Source organism: Phragmites australis, chromosome 11 (genome assembly GCF_958298935.1).
Source record: "Phragmites australis chromosome 11, lpPhrAust1.1, whole genome shotgun sequence".
Lineage (NCBI taxonomy): Eukaryota > Viridiplantae > Streptophyta > Magnoliopsida > Poales > Poaceae > Phragmites > Phragmites australis.
In genome coordinates this window covers 3,682,430-3,705,600 of record NC_084931.1, presented here as the reverse complement: position 1 = coordinate 3,705,600, position 23,171 = coordinate 3,682,430, and the positions used below count along the sequence as shown (strand labels likewise).

General features: G+C 39.3%; 1 protein-coding gene across 4 annotated transcripts; it reads right to left on the bottom strand.

The window, feature by feature from the left end:
• Positions 1–996: 996 nt before the first annotated feature.
• LOC133884300 (E3 ubiquitin-protein ligase UPL6-like) lies at positions 997–16,058 on the bottom strand. 4 transcript variants are annotated; one of them, XR_009903054.1, is made up of 27 exons: positions 15,883–16,058; positions 15,599–15,776; positions 14,691–14,788; positions 14,474–14,601; positions 12,580–12,691; positions 11,948–12,128; positions 10,748–10,930; positions 10,296–10,478; positions 9,153–9,222; positions 8,249–8,361; positions 7,852–8,156; positions 7,596–7,692; positions 7,154–7,291; positions 6,558–6,644; positions 6,389–6,475; positions 6,152–6,292; positions 5,917–6,042; positions 5,568–5,666; positions 4,271–4,338; positions 3,842–3,908; positions 3,304–3,474; positions 3,139–3,228; positions 2,805–2,885; positions 2,037–2,182; positions 1,851–1,940; positions 1,413–1,743; positions 997–1,322 (listed from the first exon to the last, which is right to left on the bottom strand). XR_009903054.1 is itself a non-coding variant. In XM_062323658.1 (26 exons), the coding sequence occupies exons 2-26, from the start codon at positions 15,755–15,757 to the stop codon at positions 1,677–1,679; spliced, it is 3,087 nt and encodes a 1,028-aa protein (XP_062179642.1). In that variant the 5' UTR covers positions 15,758–15,776; positions 15,883–16,058; the 3' UTR covers positions 1,371–1,676. The 4 variants fall into 4 exon arrangements, 1 of the variants encoding a protein (XP_062179642.1); XR_009903055.1 differs by having other exon boundaries at positions 1,425–1,743; XR_009903056.1 differs by having other exon boundaries at positions 14,474–14,595.
• Positions 16,059–23,171: the final 7,113 nt, after the last annotated feature.

The following is a 23,171-nucleotide window of genomic DNA, read 5'->3' as shown; positions in this document are numbered from 1 at the left end:
TCTTCTCGTAAGTTGCTACCATAAGTCTACACACGATCTTCTCGTTGGTTTTATTTGTGATTTTCTCATTTAGGTGTAGCAACTCTACTAATTTTTTTCTAGTATCAAATCTACCTAAATTGTTGTAACCATTATACATAACTTGCTACTACAAATATATATCTTCAAAATATATTTAATATGAGTCTCATTTCATATATCATATAGTAAAGAATGCTATAGTACAAGCGGAGTAGAAAACGGACATCGATGAAATAGCTACAACCATTTAAATAAGAAAAAACTACATATCACATCTGAACTTTACACTGATCTTTAAATTTCATCTTGAACTATATATGTAATCAAATATATTTTATCTTGAACTTTATAATACCACTCAAATTTCACCATAAATTTTAAAACCAAATATATTTTATTTTGAATTTTACAATACTACTTAAATAACACCTTAGTCAATTTTGAAGAGTGGTTTTGCTTATGTAATAGATATGCATGAAAGTTTTTGCCACAAGAACATACTAATATGGTTGATTTGGTTCAATTCACCGCCCACTTCACGGAGATGTGACAGCACATACCCTAGCAACAGCCTATGTTAGCCCAACTAGACATCGAATGATGATGAAGCAACATGACCGAGTCAATACATAGCAAAAACCACTTGAAAAAAAAAGAAAAAAAAATTAAGTGATACGTTGCATGAATCTTGACGACAATCCATGTTAGCTTAGCTAAACATTGAATGATGATAAAGCAATATGATCGAGTCAATACATGGCAAAACCATTTGAAAAAAAATAAAATAAAAACAAGATTAAATGACATATCAATCTGCATGACTTAATGCCAATGCAGACTTGTCATATAAACAAAATCACTCTCCAAAACTAGCTAATGTGTTATTTAAGTGGTATTGTAAAGTTCAACATAAAATATATTTGATTTTATAACTCATGATGAGATTTAAGTGGTATTATAAAATTTAAAGTAAAATATATCTGATTTCATAATTTAAAATGAAATTTAAATAATATTGTAAAATAAAATATATCTGGTTTTATAAGTCCATGATGAAATTCGAAGATTAGACTAAAGATAGACAAGCACAACTATGGAATCATCTTTTCTTGCATCGGAACCATACTGAGACATCCTGAAAGCGACTCATTTCTTTTTTCTTCTTGTGATTAAGAAGAGCAACGTGAGCGTGGATGGCATTCATCTTGCATCGTGCGTCGGGCGCTCTGCTATAGCGCGATTAACGGTGTCCCACTGAAGTCACATGAAGGGGCGCCAAAGGGCTCAAATACCTCACGAACCTGAAAAATTGTGAGGACAATAAGGGCTCAGCTAACTGAAGCAACATAAAACACACATAACCGGCTATGAACTTTTAAATTAAAACCAACCATTTATTATACCACAAGAGGCCATCAACCACAACGATAAAATACATATGTACAATGTTCATGGCTGATTAAACAACATCTGCCTATGTTTTTGGGAGCCTAGTTAGCGGCATCCCTCCAGATATCCATCTACTCTGAGAAACATCTGCTTTTTCTTTATGGGGCTTCAAATGAGGCCCGATGGTCGGTGCTTCGCCCCTGGGTGCCTTTAAGCTTGTTGTCTAGCAACTATCTACACTGCACAATATTGAATCCTGAACGCGATTAACTTAGATCAAAACCAGCTTCTGAATTTATCGCATACAACAATTTGGTTTGCATCTGCTCCTTGCTGTTCAAGAATCAAAGCACCCGTTAGTCGCATTGAAATAAACCAATGATTAAACGAGATGTAAACTAATTCAAGAATCAAAGCACCCATAACTGTGAATTACTAACGTTTTATAAGGGGGCAGCTTCAGAAGGTTCATGCAAGTAGCCGATGTAGGCAAGCGGTCTCCATGCTCCGCCATGCCTGGAACACCAGCTCTGCATTCAAAGGGAGGAATAGAAAAAAAAAGTCAGGAGAACAATTCATAATTCTCATCAGAAATGATGAAACATAAACAGGCAGATATAGTGAACCTCTGAATGCAAAATTTTGGTTCGAGGTACTGAAATCCAAGGAGTGGGCCACGAGAACATCCGGTCACAAACTTGAGAAATCTTTTCTGATTATCCGAACTGAAGCTCTTTAAGACCTCCCAAAACATCTCAATAAGCTCATGGTCCTGAAAGAAAACCATCATCACTCCTAATCTAACCAGGAATCCACAAAATAATATGACCTTTCAAAATGAACTTTTAAAAAAAGTATATATGAAAAGATCTCCATCATGTCCCTCCCACCGCGTAACCCAAGCAATAGTGCCATACCGTCTCTTGCTAGTTACCAGTACAAAGTAAAGATCACTCTAGAACCCGCCATGTCAACTACATGGAATGAACTTGCTGGTTGTGATATTTAAATTTGATGTAAATCTTTTGACACTAATACTTGACCAAAACTTTTTTGTTTTACTAGCTCTTAATTGGAAAGACATTTTGCTAGAAGTTGTTGATGAAATCCAAGTTTAGAAAACGATAGTTTTCTTCTACATTTGGAAGAACTGGGCAGTTCACCAGGACACGAGGAGCTTATCTTGGCCGAATCGGCCAGGTTTTGCACTGCTGCTATCCACAATATTTCAGTCTTTTTGAAGCAAAAAAGGGTTGAACCACATGACTGCTTCTGCCGATATAACATCAGATAAATCATGCAGATTAACGCGTCACATATTTCAATAGGATTGTTAGGATGCATTTATGAGTAATGAAATGATGGCCTTTTCTACATAAGAAAGCAACACATACCGGATGATATCCTGCAGAATAGTTGGTGTTTGACCGCAAGTCGTCGATGTCCAAGCTTTCTAAAGAGCCAGATATGAGAACCTGCAGGAGAAAAACACAGTAAGATAAATAAGAAAACAAGGTAGGAATATGCCATGATAATGTTAGAATGAAATACCCTTTTATCCGAAAAACATAAAAAATGTAAATTCAAGCCATAGCAGTTCAGCAACTACAGTAGCACTTAACATGTCAAGGATGTATATATTTTCTTCTGTCAAAAAAAAACACATGCCATTCCATATCACCAGAGACCGAATGTCGCATAGTGTATGCTACAGGTAAGTAGACGTACCTGAATTTCATGTTCATTGAACATATCGATCCAATCTTTTGGTATAAGCTGTTGGAAACCTCGCAAGAAGTGTGTACTTTGTGCGCGGATCTGTGATTGAAACCAAAGCAAACTTTTTAGCAAAGTATTCCAAGGCAAGCAAATGACATAACTACAGTCTTTTACCTGATAGTTTAGCCGATGGTTGGCAACAAGATGGATAAAAGTAATAACATTATCATTAGTAACACGCATGTCTCTCCCACCTGGGAGAAGTTCTTCTTCACATTGTTCACCATATTCATTATTTACAATAACAAAGTACAGTTCCAATTCTGAGATGTCACCATTGTAATGCTGCGCATGGAAAAGAAGAGAGATCAGAATGGGCAAAATGAACATCAGATTGGAAGAAACTTTGTAAATCTATATTAAATCCTCTTATCCTCACAATACCCTAACCCCCTACATATGTGGATAGCAGTATCATGCATGGAGCTGCACATTTTTGTATTCTTAACTTCCTTTTTGAATCAGTAGTTTGTATTTATACTAACAAAACTTTGATATTTTGCAGACCACACTGACAAAACTAGTTAGATACATAGCTCATGGTTTGTGCTACATAACAGCACCTCAATTATATATAACATTTGAACAGATTATCTTTCAAACCTCCAGGAACCATTTTCTGCTTTACCCATTAATGGAAATGGGACCAGACCTTTAAAAATAGAAGATGCCGATACAATTCTGGATCCAATGAAGGCAGATCGTTTAAAAAATTGTACCTGATAGATGAGTAGAATATCAGATACAGATGCTAACATCATCAAAAAAAGTAAAGCACAAATAGCATAATAGAATTACAACATGTGACACAATCAATTGGCTAACAGATTTATAAAATAACAAAGCATAAAATCATTCATATAATGTCCAAGAGTTTACTCGACAATCCTCTGTTCAATTTTGATTTGGTGACTGTCAAATCCATGACACCCCAAATTCCCAAACTACATCCTCGCATGTATATAGCAACTAGATGATCACCCCTTTTGCTATATAACATACACACACACACACAAACAAACACAGAGAGAGAGAGAGAGAGAGAGAGAGAGAGAGAGAGAGAGAGAAAGAGAGAGAGTACTTTTGTTTCAACTTGCTCAAGAAGAATGTTGCAAATGGCAAGTCAACAAGTATGCCCTCATACATTGCCTGAAAAAACATGAATCAGACAGATCATATCCTCAATCATGATTTTTCCATTAAAAATTAAATTAAGAAAGATGCATAAGGGTCAAATGCATTTTCTTTAATATTTGGAACCAATATAGGAAAATATATTGCAACTTGCACCTTGAAGCACCCAACAAGGCTAGTTACTAAGTTATCAACTTTTCCATGGACATTCCTTCAAAGGAACTTTTGCATGCACTACATAAGCATCCAAGAGACTAACAGATACTCCCTCTGTTTCATAATACAAGACATATAGTTTTTGCTCTCTTTTTGTCAAAATATAAGGCATGTATGTAGTTTTAATGCAATCTCTTTCGCTTGCCCTCGTTAACCTTCCCTCTCTTCAACATTTATGAGTTAGCTCTCACACAACCATTCTCTATCTTATTCTCAAGACATTAACACCATGGCACTACAGTCATTTTCTTCTAGCATTCTCTTAGTTTCATAGGCTCCTTAATCACCATGCCCAACCCTAATATACCTTATAAAAAGAAACAGAGGGAGTACTAGATTCTCAATTGCATTTTTATGGATTCTTTGTCAAATCTACATGTGCATGTCCAAATAATCACATGAATATAAGCGCATTAATACATATACACAAGGGCAACTTTAAAATAGGTAAATAAAGTTGCAAAAAAAAAAACACTGCAAACTAAACAGTTCCGAAGAACCCCAATAAGATTTTGGCAGATCATTAAGAATGGGAAAGCAAATATACAGGATGTCCGAAGATTCTTTCCAGGCGTTGAACGCAAAATATTCTACGTAACATGTTTATTACATGTGAAACCTAAAACGGGAAGACCTCGTGTTTCCAATGTCTGGTTATAATCATGATTTTTTTTCTTTCAATTAAATACATGTTGCATATTACAGGAACAGGCATCAGACCTTGAACCCACTAGCAGCTAAATGCAACATCATTGGAAGCTGGCACCCATATTTTACACAGCTGCTCTCTGCCATAGTGATGCAACATGGAGAGACTAACCAACAGCTTCTACTGCACAATACATATCCAATGTAGGATAAAAGCTCAGAAAATGCTGGAACACTAATATCAAAGTAATCAAACAATACTTTCGATGCCAACCTAAGCAAAAACTTACGGCACGCCACCACAAGGAGTTATTTAAACTAATCTCTACTAGATTTAATAACAGTTCAGCAATAGGAAAAAAGGGGCATGATTGAAGTACCTTCCCAAGGAGAATTCCAAGAAAATGGAAATATTGCATATGCAGTTCATGAACCAATCCTGATCCAGGGTTTGGGTACATAAGATGATCAGCTGTTTCCTGCGAAAGGCAAATCAAATATTGCAAAAGAAACATGTAAAGCATCGTCCAAACAGTAAACCAACAATACAAGTACATCATAGCTATTCCATCAGTTTATTAGCCATTGTGTTCATGATATTAAAAAATAAATATGTTTTTCTATCAGCACTCTTCCAACTTAATAACATGTAGCAGGTAGCACACATCAATAAAATAATGACTATAACTGATGCACTGGATGAACGAAATTGACTAAAAGAGCAGATACCTTGAATAGACCATACTGTACATCAAAAGCAGCTCGAGTGATATTTTCCATGAAATCCTTGAAAATTCCACCACCATCAATTCCAGCCTCTTCCTCACCATGCTCATTAATAAATGCCACTCGAATCTACATACATGAAGAAGTTTGGATATCATTGAGAAATCGTAATTGTTTCATATGTTAGCACTTTAGCAGAACATGTCCATGGGAAAGATAAGAGAGATTATCATCATACAGGTCCTTTGATATCTTCTTCAGAAAGCAAACTTAGCTGATCAAAAGCATCTTCTAGAAGTCGACTTCTTCTTATTTTGAGCCGATGTCTTGTCAATGCAGAATGGGATGCAGTCGATTGTCTAGAACTCACCAATTGAGACTGCTCATAGGAAGAGACAAACTTTTAAGACATTATCCTAAAAGATGTAGCAGTCTTATTCAGCACTATTTTCACAATACATTAGCAATAACTTACAGTGAATATTTTGACTCTACTGGTAAAAGGCGCCAAAAAGGGAGCAAGCTTTATAATCTCTGATGCTCGAGTATTGCCAAGTATTGCCTGAAAAACATGTGCATAGTCTTGAAAAAAATGAACACTTGAAAGCTTTTTCAATTGATCAAACAGCATAGAAGTTAGGTACCTGAGAAACAAAATTTTCACTTGTTGCTTCTTGAGAATAGAAATCACTTGCAGAAGTGAATGGGAGTCGGTTGTTCCAGTCTTGCAACTGCAATTAGGTAGTAGTTTTAGTTAACTTAAAGAACTTCATCTGATAATTAAATATTATACGGAGTAAAAGTACAACGTAATCAGAAAAGACATAGATCAGCCGTACAGTCAATGGAAACAGCTCATAAAATGGCAGGATTCATATGAATCATCTAGAAGATCAACAAGAAGTGTTTGCGTTCGATAGACAAAAAACTAATGTTCAGGCATTAATAGTCTTGTAACTGAAGGACCACCAATTGGCCCGGGGAAAAGCTACATAGTGAAATTCAGGACACAGTATCAACTTTGTAACATTTTTCCAACCAGTGTCGTGTACACTTCCCAAAGATAGGCCAGTATGCATCAAAAGATGAAACTACAGTGCCATTGATATCTTCTCAACACTCAATATAGCCATTATGGTTAGAGTACTACAACGAGAAGTAACGCAACCTGACAAAAATGAGAATTCAAAGAAATAAAAAAAAGAAAGGATAACATGATATATCAAAACAGAGTATCGACCTGTGTGAGTAGTTCAGATAACCCAACCCTAGCTCTTGTCTTGACATTCTCAACTGACAGTTTCTTAAGGCCTGAAGGGTTGGGTAACGCTTTCTGAGTAGAAGAGGGAGCAATAACCCACAGAAGTTGCCATAAAGCCTGCAGATATACTCAATTGATACAAACAACTCAAAGGTGGATGTAACATATAGAAGTCAAACATTACCAACTTTACAGAACAGCAAATAAAACAAAATGGAAAGTTGGAAACAACAGATCGGATGCATGACTCTATTTGAGAAGTTCAAAAATAACACTATTTTTTTGTTCATATATTGATAACCTTAGTTAACCACCAGTACGAGCCAGGAATAGAAGGTGGAATCCCCATCAGAACTCCAGGGAATATAGTTATCTTGAAAATAAGGTGTAACCAAAAAGATAATAATCAATAACAGGATACCTGCTTTAAAATGAGAACCAATGACTTCAAATCTTTAAGCGAAAGAGGTTTCTCCTGTTCATAAAATTCCTCATTATCAATGATCTTCAACATGTGCCTGGTATAAGGTACAATGACAAAGCATTGGTAAGTATCTGAAAAGATATTGAACTTTTTCTACATTCCAACAGCTTTGACAATAGAAGCCGAAAACCATATAAAAAATGAGTATTAGCTAGCAGAAGTTTGTGACAATAAGAAAAAACAACTGCCTTACTTGTATATGGGGCAGAATACAGACACGGGCAGGAGCCAACCAGGAGCATCTGCAGGCAACGAAGACACAAACTTGGAAAAATATGGCCATCTTCGGTTATCATGGCATCGTTTTATAAAATTCCATAGTGCAGGAACAATTTCAGTCCGGTAGGCCAGCACAGTCATATTCCTCTCTAGAGGGAATGTGTTGAATGTGACATGAAGAAAGGCGCAAATAGATCCTACGGCTTCCACCTCAACATCCGATGGTCCAGAAAGATCAGAATGGTTTGTGCTTGATATACCTCTGAAGAGTGCATTCACCTATGCATTATACAACCTATGGTCAAACAGGAGAATAAAATATGGAACCCAATGAGCGCAAGAACATCCGTTCGGTTGTTTAGGATTCATACCAAATGTTGAAGTAGCTTTGAATCAATTGCTGCAGTTATTTGTCTTTCCAAATCAGCATCAAGTCCATTTTTAAAATCAACATCCATTGGCATGTCATCATCGTCATCTGCCCCTGTCCATATTTATGAAGAGTAGAACTCGTATTAGAGTTTATCTACTTAATCAGATCTTTTACCCGGCATAACCTATTAACTTGATAGTTTTGCAATAACCGGATCCCGCAGGGAACCTAGTCCACATACATAGCATAGTAATTGGCTTATAGGGGTGGTTTTTTAAAAGCTGCAGTACATGCCTACGCATAGATGGAAAGGATTTCTCACTAGGGCCTGTTTGGAAGAGGGGGATTGCTCTAGGAATTTTCAGGATTTACTTCAAATTTCAATCAAACCTAAGGATTTGGATCCTAATCCCCCATCCAAAGAAACCCCAAGTGACTTTGAATAGTTGCCGTTTCCTCTCAGATGTTGACTAGCCGGTTGAACTGAATTCTATTCTTATAAGAATATAAGATTCATGGCTATTAGGGTCAAAGGCATTTGAATCCTAGAGCTGTGATTGTGTGGGATATGTACTCTCTCACTTATTCATTTGCTAGTTTATTTGACTCTATTTTCCAGAACTAACAGTATTAAATTCAGGCGGTGATTAGTTTGTCCTAGTCGTGGATCCTTACATAAATTCAGCCGGTATTATGATTCTTTCATAGTACTTTTGATTAGTCCATAAATATATAACCATGAAAACTTTCATCACAAAACCTAGGTTGATGTAAGATGAACTGCATTTGCAAGTACCTCCAATAGAACTGAATGACAACAAAAAATGCTACATAAACATATAGTCTACTAAATATACCACCAAAAATCGGAGGTTCTTTTGATTTGCTGGCATGCAACTTACATTCAGTAGGTGATGTGATTGCTGGCAACACATCCAACAACGACGTAGAAACAGCAATGATGTCAGCTGCCTGGTTTGGAAAAAGTATATACAGAAAATATTTAAAAACCAAAATAATTACAGATATTGACAATAATAAACCAGGAGGCACTATGTGTTTGGCATCACAAGAAAAACATTTTCTTTTTCTTAGGAACCATTAAGGAGGGAGGAATAAATACAGCCTGCTAAGACAAGATGACTCACATAACATAAACAACATAGAACATGAAAAAAATTCTTGGGAAAAGTATCAAAATTAGAGTCTATTGAGAACAGGACATAGTTTCCTAATTCTTTTTGCTGTCATTGGAGTTATGTATCTGAAATTAAAAAGAATTAAAAAGCGGAGATCCTTCGTGTACATAAGAGAGCATTTTCTGTGAACTGGATAAATCAATCACTGGCAGTAATCAATCACTAGCAGTGATCAATTTTTTTTTCTCGAACACGCAAGAGAGCTGCGTGTCATTCTATTAAAGAAGAAGAGAGTACGACGTACAACACCAAACACACACCAAACACCCACTAGCAGTAATCAATAATGTCAGCAATATCAAATTATTGCTAGATTACCGTATACTAATGAAACTAGACAAGTTGTCAACAAGAAAATGAATAATGTTACAAAAATTCAGGTCTCTGTGTGAAGAATGTAGGATGCTTTTCCCTTAAGAAAAAGAATGTAGGATGCTAAAGAGATCAGACTTCTAAAGTGGGCAATGAGCTAGCCTAGACTTCCTATGAGCAAGTGGAAACAGTATTTAGCTCAGTTTTTCAATTTTCTTTTATGGGACAGTAACAGAAGAAACATCTAGAGTTTGCAAGCAGTATAATATGATCATGCAACCTAATTGGTGAAATGAAAGCACAAGTGACAAACAACCTGCTATGTTTTTTCAAAGAAGATAATTGATCACTCGAGGACATAAAATCAATAGAGGATTGTACCCAAATGTTACTTATCTGAAAGCATTGGGCCTCAAAAGCTCAGTTTGGAATAGGTACCTAAATGCTCCTTTTCTCAACATAAAGCGGCTTTTCGTGCATTTTCAACTTAAAAAAATGCTGTAGAAACCCAAAAGGTAGAAGTAGAACACCTACTGTGTCAGAAGCAAACTTTGCATCAGACAAAATCCAGGTTGCAGCTTCAAGAACATTTGCAAGGACACAAGCATATCCTGGATGATTAACTGATATGTCGTTTGGAAGAACATCAGCAAGACTGGGCAAAAAGCACACTATTTGATGGATATAATATTTGCTGAGTCCGTTAACTGAGAAAACCTGAAGAATAAAGAACAAGCATCAGATATATTACCATTGCAATAATTGATCAAAGCATTTAATTCCTCAACGAAACTAAATTTTCTTACAGATGTATCAGTTCATATTAGACATTAATATTTATAGTATTGAGTTAGACTCAATATAATGAAATATTACATGGAGCGAGGCTGTACTGAGAAAAATGTATTGCAATTTCTATGGTTGCCAGTCATAGGAAATGTTTAGGAAAAGGAATGATCAAATAAGATATTAAGGGAAATGCTGACCTTCTTGAGGTGCGGCAAACGATGCCATAGAAAAGGAATGGATAGAAGCTGAGAGGAGAAACTCCATCTTGGATCCACTATCTGACAACTACATGGGTGATACCCAACATGTGAAGCAACAAGCATGAGAACTTGCTCCAGCGCAGATGCATTATCATGATGCCTCAAATTTCTGGCATTTTGCTGAATCATGATCATATCCATCAGAAAAATAATAGAAGAAATCATTTAAAGCCAACTCCATGTCGTCTACTAGACAAATTAATGACACAATAAAAGGGCTTATTGTGCTTGCAGTATATAAATATACATTACCTACCAATAGATGCAAATCAAAACCAGTTAACACTTAACAATAGCAATAATTTTTTACTGTGACTGTTTTATGTCTGATCTGCCAGAAACATATATTAAACTTATCTGTGTTGGAGTTCTTAAAGGCAAAAATTGAAACAAATCTTACACTCAAGTCAGCTTTCCATTTATCATTATTATCACAAAAAACTCAATTGGCTTAGATGGACTGTTAGGTCAGGAAGATATGCTCTTTCGAGGTTGTACAGAAGGACACATGACAAATCGTTTATTATCATGTGGACTGGAATTGTTGTAATGACATGTTTTATAAATAAACATGTCTTAGGTGCATGTGTCTGTATTTATGAGCACTATTTGAACGTAACCCATCAATGCATCCACTGTCTGAGACAGAGGAGTTTGACCTAAATCTTATTAGACAATGAACTACTTAGGTTCATACATGGTAAGACGCAGCAAGTCTCTATGCTCGAAAACAGTACAAAAGCTCATAAAGGCTATTTCACTTCATTGCAAACAATATAGGACTGATATAGAACTCTCAAGAGTACAGTGCCCACTTAGATCATGAGCCTGACCAACACTACCACTTCTGGCTGGTACGCATGGTTTCTCACAGTTTACACGGGTGTCACATGCCTGAGGTGTACAGAACAAAAGCACCACAGTTTCATGTTCCAGATAGGGAGTAGTTTTTTAAAAAGAGTTGGAACCAGCAAATATATACCGACACAGTGGAGGAACTAGAGCCATATACCCTCGAGTGAAAGTGCACTCATCTCTCGTTTCTGAATTAATATATTTAGATCATCAAGTCACCTAAAAATGTCCATACAGGGGTACAGAACAAATAGAAGACTGTAGTACAGAAACAGAACTTACCGGTACAGAAAGAATAATGCCCCGAAATAAGCAATAGATCTTTCTCCGCAGAAGATACCCAACTACTTTGCAGTTCCACGGAAGTTTAGGATTTATCAAGCAAGCTACAGTTTCTAGTAATGAGACAGAAGGCACTGATGCGGTTCCAGATGCTGTCAAACGCTGGCTACCCCAATCATGCCTGCCAAAACATAAAAACAAGTCACATGCAATGTTGTTAATTTTATCAACAATAATAGGGGGGGGGGGGAGGGAAACATCTGCTAGAGGTGAGCTGCATATGTACAGTAAGGAGGGGAAGAGGAACAGTGGTGGTGCACAATGCTATATAGAAAAATTAAGCCGTAGGAATTCCCCATGTAAAATGATAAATGGATGTTTCGTTAACAGAAGTTCATTCTATTCAAGCTGTATCTTGAGCAAAACCGTAAGAATACAGTCAGCTAATGTTTCGTTAATGTTCGTCCAGTTTAACATGTTCCTGTGTTTAAATTAATAATGCACAGAAACAGTACTTCAGATTGTGATTCTTCTCCATAAAGATGAAAGAAGATATTTTTAATCATATGATTACAAACAAGAACAGCATCAATGAGAATAATCTAAAAATCAGCTTTGCATAATTGAACTACCTCTTCTGATAGACTGCTTGCACACAGATGAGTGTAAGTTTTTTTACTCTCTGAGCCACTAGAGGTTGCAGTGAGGAGTCATTTATGTCAGCAAAGAGAATTACAATATCTCCTACAAAAAAAGGGATATTATAGCCAATGCTAGAGAAACAGTTAAAACAAGTATGGAATATCATGATGAAAAGATTGTGCACAAGTTAAATCCAAGTCACAACAAATATGCTACCTAGAAAGCTTTAGTGCCCAAAGAGTTAAAAAAAATGCAATAAAAAAAGCGAAGTTTAGAGAAATTAATTTTATTAGCATTGAGAAATTAGTTTGGTTGGAGGACAATGTTGGATTGTATAGGGCCATCCCTGTTTTTTGGGATGGGATGAGCCGATTTTCTGTTTGGTTTGATGGATAGGATGATCCAGTTTTCTGTTTGGTTGGATGGATGGGATGAGCTGAGTTGATTGTGATGATTTTTTTGTGAACATCCCAATTTGTGCACATTCATATTTATATGCATTCCATAAGCATTTGGATGAATTTGTGCATGCTTGAATTTGTTTGAATTCAAATTGAATTAAAAAGAGAATATCACATGAAATGATAAAAATGCATATAAATGGAGCATTGCAAAGGAACTAACTTCTTCACCAAATAACCTAGGGTTGGAAATAATTTTAGAAATTATTACGCCACATGACAGGAATATTTTTAGTAAAATTTTCCAGAATTCTGGGAATTTCTTTGAGGGCTTAAAAATTGCTAGAATTTCTAGGAGTAGCCCTCTTTGGAGATTTTTATTTTGAAATCTACAAGGGATATTGAGGTGAATCCTTTTAAAATGGATTCATCATGAATTATAGAACCTATAGAAAAAGTTTCGTCATTTTTGGACCATGGCAACCCCACTGTCCAAATAGAGAAAGAGGGAAGGAAAATTTGGAAACGGGTGGGTACTGTTCATTCGACCCCACTGTCATCCGCTCCAGGGGTGAGGAGTCAAGGACGCGGACCGAAGTGGACGGGCTCGTCCGTGAAATTTTTGGGGATAGACTCGCCCCGGATCTGAGGGTATATCCATATATTCCCTCTTAGGGGCCATCTTATCCCCTGTTGACCCCAAACCAAACACCACAAAAATAGGGATGGCCCCCTCCCATCCCACCCCATCCCCTGAACCAAACACACGCTAAATGTCACTCGAAAAACACTAACTATCGCTCCAAATGAGGTTGTAAGTTGATAGCAAACTAAAGTATCAAATAAGGAGTTAAATTACAATAAGCAAACTGAGATGATTGAAATTAACTCATGTCCGAACAATATATCTAAAGTCAATGCCTAGTGGGCCCATATATGAGGTTAAGAAAGGGGAAAAGGGCCTAAATTTTTTTGTTAGTATGAGCATTAGCTAGTTAAAAGTTCAACAAAGTGCATATTTGCTGTCAAGTTCTGAGAGAGAATTAACCCAGAGCAACGTAGGGGAGCAAATTCCTACCATATTACCAAGGTGCCATTCGAACTATATATATATATATATAAGTTAGCTCCTACAAATTAACCTTCATATCTCGTCCTATCCAACATGTATCACCCAATCCAGAAAGCAGATGTCAGTTGAGATGTATCCTCTCTAACCTTTCAACATTTCTCATGATTTGAGAAGAGTAGAATTAAGTAAAGCAATATCAGAATTATAGCGTACCTAAATTAGATTTTTCTACCCCAGTTCTTGTGTTAAAAGTAATTGGTTGATATTTCATGTACTTAGAATTCATTATCCTACATTAGTAATAAGACGCAAGTCCTAACTTCAATGTCGGCACGAGGTCACCTAAGCTCTAAGAAATAGCAATAGAACAGTGACAAAAAAGGGAACATTGTTAAATAACATGATACTTACTGCCATGTTTAACATATTGTAGCAGCAAGTTGCAGACTTGACAAAGTATAGCGATATCATCGTCTTCATTTGCATTGAAGAAAAACAGCAATTGACGAAGAAAATCAGAATTTGTGCCAAAACTGTTCCTGATTCAGTAGCAAATTAATCAGAGAGAATCAGAGAGCTTGACGAGAAAAAGGGATATGGTCTATGTTTAAGGTTTGGTAATGCATACCAATCTATCCTCTCGCAGTGCTCCCCGAAGGTAGAGCAAAAGTTCTTCCGAATTTCCGAACGTGCCAATTCCAAAGCCTTCTTCCCTCTGAAGAATTTCTGCAGCTTATAATTAGTCAAGTTCCATTTTTTGTGTCAAGTTCCATTTTTTGTGAACTCAAGTATATGTATCTAAGCTGATATACATGACTATAATGTTTCTTTCGGAAGCATACAAGGAAAAAGTGGCAGAGTGATTCTTCTCTAAAAGACGGTTGACCAAGATATTAAGATATCCGTTATACCATAATCCACAAAGGCAAAAGAGATGCATGAACTTTTGTCACTCCCTCCACCTTGTAACACCCGACAAACCAAAAGCTTTCCAACCATCAACCCACACCAAACGACAAGGCGAACACATGCATGAAGATCCCACTCTCCACTCACCTCGTCACACCAAGCAAACCAATAGGAAATTGCCAGAATCTATACGGCCCTGATTCCTCCCATGTTCCCGCCAAACGATACAAAAGTAGTGCACTTACTCGACCTAACCATAACTTGCGCTGACAAGCAGCATGGACACATCAATTCACCCCGCACCGGCCACCACATTACACAAACAGAAATGGAAATCGCGTCAATGTATGTCATATTCACTAGAATTACTCAAGCCAGAGCTCCACCTTAATGCCCAGAAGCCTACAGCAGTATCCTAACACACCATCCTCTCCGTTAAACCCACACCAAGTGAACCCCCACCATCCACCAACTCCTAAAAACCGGAGCTGGATCTCAGCTCCCATCACACTGCAGGGCTCGCCTAAACCCCGCCCGATCGCGCACCGCACTGCCACAGCCCCTACTCCCAGGCTCGCAGCCCCACCGCGCGAAACCACGGGTACTCAGCGTGAGTTCCGAACAGACCTGGATCTTCGTGGCAGAGGAGGTCTGGAGGCGGAGTCCCTGGCGCCGGCGCCGCTCCTCGCGTGTCTGCTCGAGCAGCACCTTGCGGTCGCGCTCTTTGCTGCTCCGCCCGCCGAGGTCCACCCGCTTCCGCGCCGACGGATCGCCGGAGAAGAACATCGCCGCCTCCCTCACCTGCCTGCACGCACGTCCCCACCGACCGCCGAAGAGATCAGCAAAAAGAAATCGCAGAAAATCCGCCGAAATTCGGGGGCAAAGAGGTGGCGAGGCCGATCGGATCATACCGGAATGGCGCTCAGGCCGATCGGGTTTGGGGAGCTGGGAGACTTCGGGAGGGGGCAAGCACAAGCGAAGCGGAGGGCGGCGACGAGGCGAGTCGGGAGGGGAAAGAGGAGTCGAGACGGTCGATCGGATTTGGGAAGACGACGGTGAGAAGGGCGATTCCATTTACGGGTTTGCCCCTTGCCTGCGCCGGCAGTGACGTAGTGAAGGGAAGCGTGCTGACGTGGGTGTCTTTGCGCGACTGGTCGTTGGGAAGGCAACGGTGGCATCTTGGACCATCAAGGTACCTTGCGCTAAATTTTAGCTTACGAAGTAACTGTTTCACCAGACAATTTTTTTTTATTTGCAAATACCTTCCTGTTTTTTATTTTTTTTTAAAAATACTACTATAATAGCAGTTTTAATAATATTTTTTAATTTTTTAGTAGCAAGATTGCAATAACAGCAGAAATAGTGGTTTCTTTGCAATTGTTACTAATCTTTTTCCTCTCACATTCATCACTAAGAAACATTAAAACAAAGAAGACTTTCAATTTTTTAAGGCGAATTCGGCTTAAAAAAAGGATCCTTGCTATGCCAAGCACTGTAATTTTTTTTAAATGCCCAATTTGTTTGTTCAGAATTAATGGGCTAAAGTGGCTAGGGTCGGCACTCCTCACTCGGCAGGCCGTGGGCCTTTAATGCTGGACTTTGTCCTAAGGATTCGGCCCAATTCAAGCCGTCTTCTTCCTCCTCTCTCCAACTAGTTGGCCGCCGAGGAGTCGCCGCCGAATGCGACGGCGGGGCAGGCGTACCTGGGCGCTGCATCGTTTGGCGCCATGGTGTCCGGCGTCGGCGGCGGACGCAGCGAGTGCTCGGAGGTGCTCAACTGCGACGAGGTGTTTGCTTGGCAATGGCTTCGTGCCGTCGGCGGTGTTCCTTGCCCCTCCCCGTTGGCCGGCGTCGTCAGGAACCTCGTTATCCGCATTGTGCAAGCCTTCAAATGCAAGTAAGGACAGGAAATTACTGCTTTTGCCTTATTTATGCACGTGCTGTCAATCCGTGGCTCTGTTCTTGTTTGCATCGGTGAAAGAGGCTGAAATAATTGTAAGCAGGCCGGGGGAAAGGATATCATTTGCGCCACAAATTTTTGGGCGCAAATTTTACATCTTTCGATTCGCGTTCATTTTAGTTGGAGATGATAGATTGTTCGCTCGGAGCTCTGACTAAGACGAACTAATTTTAGTGTTAGAATTTATAGAAGATCCTATTCTTTCAGGGGTAGAATTTTCTGCTGGTTTCTGATTGGTCCCCGCAATGTGGGTACATTGGCAAGCCCCTAGCTGTTGGAGGCACAGCTCAAATATGTGTGTGGCTGTGGTGGTCTAATGTGGTGTAGTCTACGTATGTGAGCACATCTCCCTGTCTAGAAGATTACCGAGTGTTTGAAATTGTAAGATGAGCCATGGGGTTATGTTGATATGATATGAAGTCGTCTAAAATTTACAGAGTACAAACTTTGCCAGTGTTGTCAACTGCCAACCTCTGGTTGCAAGCTAACAGTTTGTAAAAAGTTTGCAGACTTAATAATCTGGAAGTCCCCTTCAATGCCCTCCTTCTTCAGTGAAGAATCGCTTACTGTCCATGTGTCGAGTTCTGTTCTTGTGGATATATGCAATGTTGGAGAATAAAGCAAGGGCCGTTCTTGCCCTTTTTTTATTGCGTGAATACTGTCTTTCAGATGGCATCTTTTCAGTTTCTTGCTGGATGTTGCGTACTGAACCACAAAAATGGAGTCGAACAATGTAAGTTCTAGTAGCTACTGAAGTACTTTCTGGCCCAGAATCTTACTCCTTTCACCGAACATGGAATACTGAATTTTCTGTTCGGATACTCTTTCAGACACCCTGTAACATCTAATCCAGAAAATGGAATTGAGCGGCTGGAGGACATTGTATAACTCAGTAATAACAATAAATCATGAATAAAAATGTTCTGTTGCTATGTATTCATTCAACTGATAGAGTTTATATTTCCAAGCTTGATCATAACTGCATACAGTTTTAGCAGTTCTGCTGATATGTGATGTTTGCTATGATTGCTACAGCTGGAAGCCTGGAAGTATTCAGGGATTCATTTGAATGTAGATGTTAAGCAACATCTTCTTTCTTCTTTAATTTCTAGTGCTCAGCGGACCTTTGACTATGCACCACTTAATTTCTAGTACTTCATAATGTAAATTATCATTTGAAGTAGAATACTCGTTGCTAAAGCATGATTTTAGATGATAGTACCAAACTTTTGTTGAATGGTGTTTGTAAGTTATTCAATATTCTTAGTGGGCTTTTTCATCACAGCTTGGCCTTGTGCTAGTATTTCCATTTCATTTTGGAGATCCCATGTCATCTTTTGGGTAGCATATCTTTGTTCAATAGCTCTATTTTATCTCCAAAGTACTGCATATTTTCCAAATTTGCATCAAAACATGCCTTTTTCTATTAGGAATGGAAATTTGTATTTCCTAAGACCCTGAGCTAGTATATATACATGTACATGTATCAATATGCACAAAACCCCTTATATGATGGGGGTATTACACAAAGGACTATGTATATCTAACTAATACAGTAGATACGGGGCAGACTGCCCTTGGTCGAGCAGGACTCTCCCTTGTTCAACTTGGGCTTTGATCACGCCAAGGTTTTTGGTGGAGAAACTCCTTTTCCTTATTGATTCTTGCTTGGTTCTACAACTCAATCACTGCCTTTATATAGGCTCTTACATTATTTATGGAAAGGGAAACTAAGGAAGCTATTAAGCTAATTATAGAAGTAACAACTAAAGAAACTATTTATTCCTAAACTTATCTCATGTGGCTGTATCAACAGAAGATCTCCTTGCCCTGCATTTATATACAATACCAAATCGCCCTTCCATATCATTTCCCTCCTTGTCATGAAACAACTTGTCCTCAAGCTAAAATTCTGGATAATTTTGCTGGAAGGACTCCAACGTTTCCCATCTTGTGTCTTTTGCTGAAGAATTGTTCCACTGTACCAGCACTTCTTGCATCCCTTGATTGATATGACCGCGAAGAACTTTGGACGGAGAAGGAACTACACGTCCATGGACAAGAGAACTCAACAATATCAGAAGAAATTCTGGCTTCACACTAGCAACCAGAATAGACGCAGCACGAGCGTCATCATCCATCCACTGAGCACAGTCAGACAATCGATCATGGTACAACTCTAAAGCTTCCTAATAGTCAGAGACAACCTTCTCATAGGCAGCAGTGCATGATGTCAATAGCTGTTTTATCTCCTTTGTCAATAGATGGCTGCACAGGCTCCGTCGAAAGCTTAGGGGAATGCGCACAAGGAACGTCGTCAGAGGGAACACCCCAAAGATGAAGCTCGCGCATGTGAATGCGGATATGCTGCACGAAGTCCTAGCCATCAAAGATCACCGAGCATCGAGGAACTGAAATGGTGCTTGACGACATCCTGAAGAAATAATGAACGACGGCAAGAGCGCAAAGGAGAAGCGGCGGTCGACGGCAAGAACACAAAGATAATGGTGAGGTAGCAAAAGCGCAAAGGAGAAGTGGTGGTCGACGGCAAGAGACGGCAAGAGCGCAAAGAAAGCGGCAGTTGATGCAATTCTTTTTCTCATTTTTCTTTTTCTTTCTTTTTTTTTAGTTGGATGCGAGAATGAGAACAGAGCAATCGACCAAATAGATCAGATCGGCTCAGGATCAGACTGGCGCGACACATGAGGCAGTTGGGAAGCAGCAAGCGGAACAGGAGGACCCGGCTGCCGGGCGGAGCAGCCGAATGGGCTCGCCGGTGGGAAGACTAGCCACCAGTCGGAGCAGTTGGATCTGCCCGGCGGCGGGAAGACCTGCAGACTGGCGGATCTGTCCAGCGACATGAAGAACGTTGGATGGGCAAATCTTCCTGGTGGCAGGAAGACTGGCGGACAGGCGGGGTGGCCGAATCTACCTAGCGACGGGAAGACCAACGGACGTGCGGATCGGGCCAGTGGCGGGCGAGTCAACCCGAGGCGGGCAGATCGACCTAGCGCAGCCGAATTGGACCGGCAGGTGACGAGTCGTATCAGTGACAAAAACAACGTGAGCACGACCTAAGAGAGGGAGGCGGTGCAGAGACTGATGGGATGGGCGGAAGCCGAGCCAACCGAGGAGCAAGGAGATGACCGACGGAGAGAGAAGGTGGGTTGATTAGTTCGGACGAGTTGCGGCGTCAAAAAAAAAAAAAACCTAAGCTCTAATACCATGTTAGGAATATCAACTTATATTTTCTTTAGATTTTCTGGAGGCCTTGGGTTAATATGTACATGTGTTAATATGCAAAAAACCCTTATATGATGGGGATATTACACAAAGGACTATATATAACATTTTCTAACAATATTATTTTTTAAGGTAGTTCAATGCTGTATCATAATGGCGGATCTCAGTCTACCTCATTGTGACAGGTACATGCAAATATCAAAAATAGCTTTCCTTTTTTTTTTATTACTAATCACTATACCTTATTTTGTTTAAATAGTTTATCATTTTTTCTATCCCTGCATGAATACGCGGCAATTAGAGCTGACTCGAAGGGTCATTAATAATTTAATACACTGATCAACTGTAATCATGACTTATGAGTTCACGACTATGGCAACCTACCTGGAGAATCGAACATGAAGCTATCGTGGATGTACCAGGCATGGCTCTTACTTTCTTTTTGACCTGTAGAGACAAAGACGCTGTAAGAAAACACAGGGCTGCTTGCATTCTAGCTTGCATGTAGGACCTTGAGCTACTTGGAGACTTCTCACTACCTCTCTTAAAAGAATAGTCAAAGCATATACCCCGGCCCATTAGTGTTTCTAATTTCGACCCGTGTAGCATAATTGTTCCGGTGTGGTGGGTTTAGTACCACTTTGGTAATTTAGATAGCTTGGGGCCAGTTTATAAGTCATCGTGTTCTAAACATAGCACGTATGAGTTAACCTTTTTATACGAAGCGACGACGAGTGTAAGAGATATGCTATGAGTATGCGAGCCTGCTCCATAGGTGGGCTGAGTTGTAAGTGAATTTTGAAAGCGGGGTGTTACATATGGTATTAGAGCAACTCTCGCATGCGAGTGCATATGTGTCAGCCCGTGGAGGGGACATGGCACAATCGTGGCACCGAGAGTAGATCTTGTATTTGTCTGTCGTGTATGCGATAAGCTGCCGAGGGCGTCAGCCTTGAAGGGGGGGGGGGGGAGAATGTAATACCCGATCCATTAATGTTTCTGGTTTCGACTCATGTGGCCATAGTGTTCCGGTGTGGTTGGTTAAGCACTACCTTGGTAGTTTAGATAGGTTGGGGTTAGCTTATAAGCCTTCGCGCCCTAAACATAGCACCTATGGGTTAACCCTTTTATACGAAGCAAAAACGAAAGTGTAAGAGAGGTGTTATGCATATGCGAACCCGCCCAACAGGTGGGCTGAGTTGTAAGTGAATTTTGAAGGCGGGGCGTTACACATGACGTGTAGCTAAATTTCACATCCTTGGGTAAAATTATCGAATCTCCTTTTCTTACCATCACATACAATGTACGCTGTTGATTTCTCAATTAGAGATTTTTTTCTCAAACACGCAGGAGAGCTGCGAGTTATTTCATTAAAGAGAGAAGTAACAACAACACACCATCCACTCTTAAGAAAAACAACACGCCACAAACAAAAGAACAAAAAATGACCAACAAAACCACAAGTACAAGGCACAAACTATCCAGCTAACAAACTTTGGAGGCCTTTAGCTCCAGCAGCACACCAGATAGCTCCCTCGTTTGCCACAGTTCTCACCACCGTATTGACACTTGGAGTTGCATTGTTGAATACACAGTCATTACGGTGTTTCCATAATTCCCAAGCCACAAGAGTTACAAGGGAATTAAATCCTTTTCTCTGCTGCTTGTCGACCTTCTTGTTTGCGCCATATCACCAATCCGAGAACACAACCATATTTGGCTGGGGCACCACAGCCTGCAGACCGAACCACACCTATCTAGCAAACACACAGGTGATCAAGATGTGATGGATGGTTTCAACATCTTGATCACAAAGAGGACAGGAAGCTGGATGAGGTAGCCCCCGTCTAGCCAACCAATTTGTTGTCCAACATCTGTTGAGCATAGCAAGCCAAAGAAAGAACTTGCACCGAAGAGGAGCCCAGAACTTACAGATGAGTTTCCAAGGTGCGAAACTAGTGGAACCAATGAAGAAAGTGTTGTATGCCGATTTACTTGAATACATACCCGACCTTGAAAGCTTCCAAAGATGTTGATCACTCGCACTTTGCTGTAAATTGATATCTTCCAGAAAATCCTAGAGCTGAAGGCATTCCTCCAATGCGCCCACTGAGAGAGTGCCTCTGATGTCCTGTATAGCAGTGTAAAGAATTGTAGGTGTGCAACTACATATGAGGGGCCGACACAATGCATTACTCAAATCATTCTCATGTGCTTCCATCTTGTAATACGTGAAGTCGAGGACAACGAAACCAGTTTAGATTGAAATATCATTAAGACAGAACACTGCATGTGTAAATTGACCACCACAAGTCCCATTTCAGGATGTGCCGTGATATATGCCCTACTGTCCCCTTCACCATTAGCCTCTAACACTGGCTTATTCTTCTGTTGAAGCTACATTTCATAATTTGTTTAGATTTTTATATCGCAATAGAAATAGAATGGTACAGGTGGCCCATGTTATCTAAAATTTTATTTTTCTATCGATTGTCTATCATTTGCAACTGAGTTGTAATATCATGTTCGTTTCAATAGTGAACAAATATTTTGTAATTCTGTCCATTATGCTTAGTGACATACTAATTATTCATAGAAAATAATAGATTTAAGTTTGAGTTAATATTTGCATTATGAAGATACTAAAGATTGGGACTAGTTTGTGATATCACGGTTTTGCAGAATTAATTATAGACAAAATATCTACCGGAACATTTGCGCTCTGCCTTAAACTGACTTTGCTTGTAGTTTGTGTGAACTTTTAAAGTATTCTCAGCCTGTAAGTTTTAGATTTCTTTTAAGAGGGAGAAAAATAAAAAGGATACTGTGTGTATCAAAATTTGTTAACTGGAGTCTGAGTTAGGTCCCATTTTGTGCAAGATAGGGTTTTCTTAAGCAAAGGCAACACTAGAAAAAAGAAGGGGTGGGGGGGGGGGGGGGGGAGTCAACAAACTGCTGAAAAGGCAATAGTACATCAGTACAATACGACCATGACTT